Source organism: Helicoverpa armigera, chromosome 4 (assembly GCF_030705265.1).
Source record: "Helicoverpa armigera isolate CAAS_96S chromosome 4, ASM3070526v1, whole genome shotgun sequence".
Taxonomy (NCBI): domain Eukaryota; kingdom Metazoa; phylum Arthropoda; class Insecta; order Lepidoptera; family Noctuidae; genus Helicoverpa; species Helicoverpa armigera.
In genome coordinates, this window is record NC_087123.1 from 7,234,770 (window position 1) to 7,245,619 (window position 10,850).

Sequence of the window (10,850 nt, forward strand, 5' to 3'; positions counted from 1 at the left end):
CACTAAAATCCCTTTTTGTTGTATACCAATAGCTGAGGGTACAAGTTTTTTTGACGGGACACGTCAATATCTGAGCAGTGTGGTCTGACATGCCAAGATCAATTACTTCGCATTTACTACCTCTTACATTATTAAATATATTATCTATACACGTTTTACTGCTTGGGCGAGTTATTTCACGTAAACCTATTTTCATATTAAAGCTATCAATTAAATGTTCAAATCTTAAAGAAATGGGGTTTCTCTTCAACAAGTCAATATTAAAATCACCACATAAAATAATTTTTTTAGATTTCCATTTTTGTACTAAATACATTATTGCATTAAGAGTGTTAAAAAATATACCAATTTTTTCTTGGGTATACTTTGGTGTTCTATATATACAAATAATAATTAAATTGTGTTCAGTCAGTTCTATAGCTGAACATTCTGTTTCATTACAAACACTTAGATTGCATATATCTTGTAATACTTTATATTTATGAATCTTCTTTATAAGTATACAGGATCCACCATTTCTATTTTCTCTGGGGACAACCAAAATAAAATAGTAGAAACACAACTGCCAGTTATAACTTCCACTTACATTTATTTAATTGATAAGTTGTTGGTATAAAAAAGATAAGACTCTTTTCAGTCAGAAGTCATAACACAATATGAACTTAGTCTGGAAACAAAAAAAAATAACATTGTTCTGTCCTTTTTAATTACCACGGCAGTACTTATCTATTGCTAACATGAGTTTTATAATGACTAATACACTGTGATAATAAATGTAATTTTAAGCGTTATAATAACGTAAGTTAGCTTGGTGGCTATTTGCTGCAAATATGGCTAGTCAAAATAATAATCGAATGGATTTGTATAGTGGTTTGGTTCCAAAATCAGAGCTCATGTTTTACTATATAATTATGTATTGCACAAATAAGTTAATCTGCAAAAAATTGCATGTTTAGTATGTTATGCATTTTATTTCTTTTATGTTTAAGCTCATAGCTATTGTTTATTTTAAAGCATTTAAGAAATCGATTATTCACGACTGGATTTTATACATTGTGAGTTGAAATAAAACAAATAAATTTGTTTATTTTTTTATTTTCGTGATGCCTTAGTGAGAAGTGTCACAAACAAGATCAATTTAAAATATTTAAATACATAATTGGAAACATATAAGCATAAATAATCTTTACGGTATTAAGAAGATATTAAGCAATTTCTAGTCTTGATTTTAAATAGACGCTTACCACCTACACCTGCTTTGGTCAACAAACATTCGCAACCTCAGTATAATATAACATTAAAACAAAACAATACAAATATGTACAATTTGACTAGAACATCGACCTCCGTCGGGGTGGCCAGGAAACATATTAGCATACTCTGACCAACCCCAACTAACTTTGAACGAAATGAGGTGCTTCTATCCGACTACCCTAATATTTAATGTAACCCAAAGTATTCAGTGAATCATGTAGGTACTCAACTTGGTAACAAAGTTGCACGAATCGAAATCGTCAAACGATAGTCAAAATAATAATTACCAGATAACTTAAGCAATACTTGAACTAGGTTTAAAGTCATACTTCTAGTAAAATTTTGGATTTCTCTAAATATAATCGGTTAGATTGCAAAAGGGATGCTGATAATTATCCTATTACCTACTTCCTATATTATTATTGCCGTGTCATACATTGGGCACCATTTTCAAAGATAATAAGGAGAAGAGCAGACGAAGCCAGCAATGTTATAAGAAACGTAATATTTTATTTGCAGTAATTATAATGTAGAAACTTGTATCAAAAAATCTATAATACGTTCTGATGTTACGTCATCCTAACTAAAAGCAAGTGCTAAAGGCTCGAGCAGACCGGATGCGTATGCGTAACCCAGGGACCATTTTGGTTACCCATTGAAAGGGTTTTTGATAGGGTTTTGACAAAGTGTTGTTTTAGAACCAATTTCATATTTGTTACACTTTTTTACGAAAACCCTTATCAATGGATAACCTCTTTCAAACCCTTTCGATTTGATACCTGTGTATTCAAAAACCCATTCTTAATGGGTTACACTTTTTTGTCGTAAGACGTTTTGAACGGGTTACCCCTTCAACGACTGTAACACAGTTACCCATTGGGACTACAAATATTGTAATTTTATATCTCGTGCCTTTACTTTAAAGTTCTAAACTACAATACGGCCGTTGTGTCTTGGCGAGTCTAAACATAGGCTCTGCGAACTTTAGCGCATCAGATCGTCGCTTGAGCTGCTGAGGAGTCCGTCTGTCACACATCACCTGGCACTAAAGATAAAGAGATGCGTCCGAGATATCAGAGAGGAGGGCAGAGACGTGAACTCCAGGGAATGAAAGAGCGGACCAGCTGGCCAAGGAGGACAGAAAATACAGCGGATTTTAATGTACTCCGCTGTATTTTCAAAGTTTTCGTATCGTATCAGAAAGTGGCAAGCGCGATATGAATCCTGCAGCACAGGAGCGGTCACAAAAGTGTTCTTTCCAAATGTCCTTGCGGTAAAAAGAACACTTAAAGAAGCTGTCATTACACCGACACACATCCAGATCCTGACGATCCACGATGCCGACTATTGCGATTCAAATACAAGACGATCGCAATACTCGAGTGGAGAGAGGAGACTCCATTCATTCAGGTGTGCTCACTTCTGCAAAAGATCGCAGAGGCAGAAGAAGAAGAAGCGCCAGCCACGGCTCGCACCATAAGCGTCGACGCGATGGCAGTTGAATAGAAAAGGGGTGACGTCGCAGACCGCTTCGGCTGTTTAAAAGCCTCGGAACACCATGAGGTGGTAGTATACGAGGACAGAGGGGAAACCTTGAATTTCCTTTAAGTCCGCGGAAACCCTACAGCGCTGCGGGTTGTTCGAAAGAGATACCGCGGCCCTGGCACATGAAAGGCCTACGACGGAACACGACGGTGTTTAGTCAGTAAGAGTCTGACACTTCCTCGCCGCTGCTAACGCACAGCGGGAGGGGTCATTTAATGATTTTTGACGTCGTTAAAAAAAAAAGTCGAAAAGTCCAACTGCGCAAAGCAGGTCTGAGAGAGCCCAGCAAAAACCGCAAAGGAGCAAAGGAATACCACCAGCAAAGAGGAGCACGCTCGTGCGCGGAATCGCCTTAAAGCTATCGGTTCTTTCCTGAGCGCCATGCTCCCATCGGTCAGTCGCAAATCACCAACAGCGAAACAGGAATCAGCAGTGGAGCGGTTTTTCCGAAAAAAGCCCAAAGAGCCCGAGTCGCCGAAGCCTAAGCCTACAAGAGCGGACAAGGGGCAGGTCAGCCCACCGACCCTCGCGATGAGTTTAGGCACCACGGACCATGTCAAAAGCGCAAACCTTACAAATTGCAACAAGATCATGCTGACCTTCCGTCGAGAAAATAAGGGTCTGCTCCGGGTATTACTGAAGGACGCAGAGGCGGCGGTAGACGACAACGCCAACTCCCAAGTCATTGCAAGGGAAATGACGGGGTCGTACATGGCCGCCTACAGCGCAAAGAGCGGTTTCGTGGCCCTGGACGAAGCAACGGAGCGAACTGGCAAAATAAAATTCCTGACGCCACACGATGACCCGATAGTGGTTACCGCCAAATGTACCAAAATCATGCTGGAGGATAGTATCCTTGAAATGGCACAGACCGTTTCTGGGACCTCAGACACCTCAGCATCGATGGAAGCTTGGGCGGTACCCAATATCAGATGGGTAAATGGGGTGCCGGGGTGCGGCAAAACTACCTGGGTGGTGAAACACTTCGACGAGAGGAGGGACGTCGTAGCCACCACGACAACTGAAGCGGCCAAAGATCTAAGAGGAAAGCTTGCGCACCAATTGGGCGATAGAGCGAAGACAAAGGTGCGCACTATGGCCTCAATTTTAGCCAACGGGTTCAAGCCAAATGAGAAATGTCACCGCTTGACGGTAGACGAAGCTCTCATAAACCACTTTGGGGTCATAGTCAAAGTTGTCTGGTGCAAGCGAGGTGGTCCTCATCGGAGACGTGAATCAGCTACCATATTTGGACAGGGAAAATCTTTTCCCATTATACCCGTCCATTAGTGCTCTGCACCCACCGTAACCTAGTGGATGTGGTCTTCGCACTCAGCGTCGTCCACTCCAAAACGTCGCTGTCTCATATTCATTCCCTGAGCTTGAAGGGTTTTACAGGAGCGCAAGTATCGATCACTGCCCAAAACACCCTATACCTGGCTCATACGCAAGAAGAGCAATCTTCTTTTATTAGCCAGGGATACGGGTCCGGTGTAGGGTCGCGTACCTTAAGCATTTACGAGGCTCAGGGACTGACATACGACAACGTCGTCATCATAAACACTAAGTCCAGGAGGCTCCAAATTCATGACCGCGTCTCTCACGCGGTAGTGGCAGTGTCGAGACATACGGCTAGCTGCGTCTACTACACAGATGACGCCGACGATGCCACCGGCCGCTTCATTAAGCGAGCGATGGATGCGCCAATAAAAACGGTCGTCGAATACAACCAAAAGACTTATTAATGAGTAAAGTAACCATTCACGAATAATTTGATGTAAAAAAAAGTACTAGAAAAGGATTTTTTCATTACAAGATGCTTAAAAATCTCTTTCAAGGTAGAGATTTTTCGGTATTTCGGAAAATTTTGTAAAACTGTAAATCCGTAAGATTTTGCTGAACATATATTGTGTTGTATTGATAGGTAATGACCCAAGCTGTCACTACTGGACAGCCTGTATATAAATATTTAAAATAAATACATAAATACGTGGTGGACTCACATAGTCTTAAGACTAGAAGTCAGTAGACATATATATAATTAAGTAAAAAATTTAAATAAAAGCGCGGACCCCCAAGTCTGCGGTAAGGTTTTATTAATAAAAAAATAAAAAACTTTAGCGCATGTACAATCGTGAAAAAAACTGTTATTTTCATTTTTCAATTAACCCATGTATTTATACACAAAACAATCATAAACACTAAATAAAAAACTAAACAATACTAATAAAATTCAACAACAGTAACAACGAAAACTTTTGTAACCGACTGCGCTCAAGACAATATTATAGACGAGTAAGAAACACTAATGAAAAATAGTAAATGATTCCAAACTTTCAAGGTCAAAATCTATTCCCCTTCTCCTATGTAGTTTAAAATAATTTGATTTAAAACCCTTTGAAAACCCTGAAAAACCCTTTCAAAGGGTTATCTACTTCAATTGGATATCATACATGAGCCGGTAACATCTTGTACTAGTTAACTTATTGAAAGGGTTACCCTAACGTTAGGGTTTTGAAAAGGTTAACACTACCAAGAGATAACACTTTTATTGACTGCAGCCATATAACCTGTTACACTTTCGAAAGAATTAACTTATATTCGGGGTTGTACGGTCCCTGGCGTAACCACGCGCGTAGTCACGCGCGTAGTTACGGCGTAACCATGAGTTGTATGGGATGGTATGAGCTTGCGTAACGACGCGCGCGTAACGACGCGCGTGTGGCCTGTCTCATACATTTCCATACATTACAACTCATGGTTACGCATACGCATCCGGTCTGCTCGAGCCTTAAAATGTAACTCGAGCTTAATTTCATTTATAGCTGACTCTTCCAGGTACTATACAGTAATGATGGAATTCGTTCATGTTACCATTCACTCAATGTACCTTTACAATATAAAACACTATGTTTGATTATACTATGTTGATCCTTCGTTGATTATAGAACTTCACTAAAATCTAGCTACCAGAACTACGATTCCTAAATCCATACTTTAGTCGTGCTATTTAAATTTATGTAGATATCTAAAGACGGTACAGTTTATTGAAACTTCAGAGTCAAGAGAATTTAAATTCAGGAAAATTGGAAGGTATATAGGTAGACCCAGTGGTCAAACATAGAGCTTAAGCCACTGGAAGCATCAAAAAATTCAAATATATAGTATATAGATACCCTCCAAATGGACGAGTACCTACATACTGCTCTTTGAAGCGCCATTTACCTTACAAGTCATAGTAAATGGCAAGGGATCTGTTAATTCGACTTCACAATTATGTTAATACTAGGCTAGTGATTTAACTTTAAGCTGTTGGCGAAACTCCACTACAAATTACTCTACATCTAACCCAACCTAGCATTTTAGACATACATATCAACAAATATTCGAAATATAGTTCGTACAGGGCGAAAGAAGGAGAATAATCTATTTATTTTAACTATATGTTTGATGTCCATTAGTAAAGCTGTAATTATATTCACAAGGGTAGTGGGTCACTATGCCTTCTGTGTCCTATGATTGACAAAATTAAATAAGAGCTAATGGTTTCCAAGCTCAAATTTCAGAAAAGCTGGTGCTAGTTAGTACCTACCTCTTTTTCTAATCTTAACACAAATTAGAGAGTAAAAGAGATAGTAATCAGTGACAAAGAAAATAGCTATTTGATAGAGGCATTTCTAAAAAAAAACAGTTTATTCTCATGCTTACTGAGAAATTCATATATGCACACTATATATTTATAGATGAAAGACAAGATTGCATCTGTTGCACGTATACAGATCTTGTATCCAGTATAGCGTTCATTGCAATAACACTTCGCACCAAAACTTTGCGTCTCTGAAGTTAACTATTTAAGACAAGCAAAGTTACTCAAAAACGCAAGGAATCAATTAGCTAACTTCAGAGATGCAAAATTATTTGGCGCGAACTGTACCAAGTGTATAGAAAATTAGGATAGTTGAAAAGACAAGAGTACGAAAAATAGACAAGTACACTTACTACACTGTTAACTTACGTCAATCAACACGAAACAACTTTGGTCCAGCTATAACAATTCAGTGTTCAACAATTTTATCTCTATAAATACGATACTTTATAGATTCTGCCAATAAGCAAATATTCGTAAGTAAACGTGCAAATACATTATCAACTTATGTGCACAATATTGAAATGTCATTAGATATACATTCAAACAGAATATAACATTAATAATAATCTTATGATTTAGTACTGATTCGAAACAATCACATCTGTTAAATAATATAACATTATTATCTTTTAAATAATTTTACTGGTTTAGTACTTGACCATTTTTTTTTTCAAACATTGCATCCCAGTTAACACTTGCTGTGACTGAACATTTTTATTATAGTTTCATTTGACTAAAAGAACATTTAAAATAGGTACATCACAGGCTAAACTGAATGTACTATAACCATTATGTAAATTTTACTTCCGACTGCAACAGCATTCGAAAATATCTTTAGTAAAATTATGCAGAAGGAAAACAGATCAATTCTAATCAGAACAAAAGTATGGTCTAATTTAACCCAAGACATATTTTTTTCGATTTGCTGCACTATCAGGTTAGCAACTTTACATTTCATGCATACACATAATTCAAAATATATTATTTGTACAATAATAATCGACTAGATACTTATATACATCGTGGACAAATCTATATAACTGGATATGTGAGTGATATTAAATAAAGTGCATTAAATAACTAGCGATAGCTATTATTTTTATATAATAATGACTAGATAAGTATTTAACTGTAAACATATACAATAACAAAAAATACTACATATAATCAAAATCGATAATGTCACTGCGAGATTATATTGTGAATATGCTACAGTACCTATGTAAGTATATATTGTCAAATATTTTTAATACAGTGCTTATTCTATGTTTATAGGGATTAAATCACAATTTATGGAATGTGTGAAATTGTAGTAGCTCATTATGCTACATCTATCAAGTTGATTCAAGTTTTCTAGCAAATAGTGACAAAGCCAAGTGAGTAAGCATATACCATTTTGCAATGATGTCAAATTGCTACATTCTGGAGAACATACTTATTTCCAATATGACTTTCAAATAAAGGAATTTGAACTAAAGGCTTCTATGTAGCTGCTACTATTTGGCACTGCATAAACATCCCATAATGACATTACCCATTATCAACAACGCCCACCAAACAATGTCCACCAAACTGGTTTCATCTCGATAACAATATTTATGCTGATAATTTAATCGTTAAAAATTAAAACCATGTACAATACATGAAAACTACTTATTTACTTATTTGATAAGTGTGTAATGAATAATAAAAAGCTGGTCACATTATGAATGTGTTTCATAGGCAATATTGTTTTATATAACAGCTCAGTATGTATAATTCTTTAACAGTAAGTCCTATAAGACTTAATTTCGTTGTATTTTCACACTAACAATATTATGGAATGTTCCTCATCTCTTTGTCGTGTCAGTCATTATTAAATAATTAGTAACTAACAATTAGCAAAACATGTAGGTTTTCAATGATTTCTAAGCTCCATCACAGTGGGAACTAAGTTTATTTAAAAGGCATTGTAATTACTATACTACATTTTGCATGCTTCTTGCTTATATGCGATATGGGCATTACTTACAATCTATATTTGGTAAATAACTTAGCTGGGACATGGATTTAATGACTAGGATCAAAATGACTAGCAATTATTGTTATACGATTGGTGGGATTAGATATTATTGGAGTGTTTCTCATATTTACATTATCCTACATTTCTCTCTTCCACTGGCAGATGCTTCACCCCCATCTTTTGATGCTTTGTCTTTCTTTTTTTTGCCTTTACCATCCACTTGAAGTGACACATTTCTGTTTTTCTCCATGTTCAACAATTCCTGTAAATAGCAAATACTTACAATTAATTATCTTCTAAAATGGCCTAGCAAGGAGTAAAACCATAAGTTGCCATCTTGCTAATTGAATAATTCTGAGTACATACCTGGAAAAGTTGTGTGACATTGTGATTTGTTTTAGCAGATGTCTCCATGAATGAGATGCCCCATGTTTGAGCCTGGGCTTGCCCTTCTGATGCGGACACTTCTCTTATCTCTGGGCTCTCATCACATTTATTACCTGCCAGCATTACTGGTATATTTGGAAGCTCTGTGCCTTTTATTTCCTTTATTGTTTGCCATATTGGCTTAAGTTCTTCTAGGGACTGCCGACTGCTCACAGAATACACCAATATAAATGCATGTCCCTGTTAAACAAAAGCTGATGTTAAAACACAGCCCAAACTGGATTATTGAAATTGTTATAAATAGAATATGTTTTACCTTGCTAATTGATAATCTTTGCATAGCAGGGAACTGATGTGATCCAGTTGTATCAGTTATTTGTAATGTGCATATTGTCTTGTTGCTGCTTATTACCTGCAGTCAAAAATTATATTTCCTTATTTCAGAATGATATCATACTTCTATAATAAGTGCTAATTTATTTTAATGACTAGCTGCTCATGTAAAAAAACTTGAGAGCAAAATAGAGTTAGTAGGTCAGTGGGTAATTACTGTCACATTTTTGGCATAACAGCCAAAAATAGTGTATTCTTTTCACTATTTTGCGTTATAATAACTTTAGGAATTATTTCTTATCTGCTGCAATGGCAATACTGCAGCTTCAGAATTTATAAGGGTCACCATTCTTCATTAGTAGGTGAAATAGGTCAGACATAAGAACATTAAGAACTTTGCATTAAAACATAAATATTAAAAAAATATGTGCTCATAAGTTGTTACTCCTACCAATATGGAAATCTGTTTGAAATATTTGAACATTACCCTTCAACAAAATGTGTAAGCACTTGTTTGTAACAACATTCATATTTTTATGAGTCGCGGGAACTTGTTTAGCAAAACCAATAAAAACAATAATATGTACCTGTCTATAGGTATCCTCGATGGTGGGTATGTATGATTCTCTGAATGTACCTTTCACAAATCGAAGCACAAGAGAACTTTTTCCAACGCCACCCGCACCAAAAACTACAACACGATAATCATTACTTTGCTCCGGCATTACTTATTTTTAGAATTAGATTATCCTTCGAAATCAATTCAAAATGCCAAATACTGATTGTTATAATGTAACAACCACTTTAAAACATCTTTAGCATAACAATACGATTCCAGGTTGAATACAATTTGCTGAAGGCTATAGCACTATATCCCATGCTAAATTTTCATCATTTCTAATATTTTTTCTTCTGGTTTTGATTTACAACGCCCCACTGCAAAAAGCAAACCAATACAAAATTATCGGTACTGCACAGCGTACAAAATCTTTGACAAGTTGATACTTTGACAGCGTTGTAGAGGGGTGTTTTAGGGTCAATTCCCACTGAGAGAGCAGCGGCCGGCAGCGGCCGTAAGAGCACGGAAAATGTAAGAGCGCGGCGCGGTGCGGCGCCGCGCGGCCCGCCGCGCTCGCGCTCAATCCCTTGCAATTACGGCCGCTGCCGGCCGCTGCCGGCCGCTGCTCTTTCAGTGTGAATTGACCCTTAGTAAGAAACATTACAATCCTAGTAACCTACGGTTTTTTTTCAAAATGTGGTAACCATCACATTGCCCTTATCTTCATTTAATTATGAAAGCTGCCCTACAACATCTGGGGCGCATATTAATTAATTATAATTCGGCCATTTCGGATACAGTTGAAATTATAGATAGCGCAGTAGTTTGAATGTCTAGGCTACCCTAAGACTTAGATCAGAATTTGAAAGACATTGCAATTTCCAATGGCAATGCCTGATTGGATGGTCTGGTTTTTAATAGGCGTTTTACGAGATTATACGTTCACATCAGTAAGTGTAAACTGCAAAGAATATCTATTTGAGTAGGGCACTGGAACTACACTGAAGACTGGAAGACAACAGTTGCATGTGCAGTGCCAAGTCACAATCAACGCAAATGATTTCTGTGCTACCCAATGAGCCTTGTAGATAACAAGACAATGCGTATTTACGAAGGACGCA

The 10,850-nt window shown here is 37.0% G+C and overlaps 1 protein-coding gene across 1 annotated transcript; it reads right to left on the minus strand.

Annotated features, from left to right (window-relative positions):
- Nucleotides 1-5,556: 5,556 nt before the first annotated feature.
- On the minus strand, nt 5,557-10,163 carry LOC110378982 (GTP-binding protein Di-Ras2). The gene is made up of 4 exons (XM_021338456.3): nt 9,758-10,163; nt 9,154-9,249; nt 8,817-9,077; nt 5,557-8,712 (listed from the first exon to the last, which is right to left on the minus strand). The coding sequence occupies exons 1-4, from the start codon at nt 9,893-9,895 to the stop codon at nt 8,578-8,580; spliced, it is 630 nt and encodes a 209-aa protein (XP_021194131.1). The 5' UTR covers nt 9,896-10,163; the 3' UTR covers nt 5,557-8,577.
- Between the last annotated feature and the right edge of the window lie 687 nt (nt 10,164-10,850).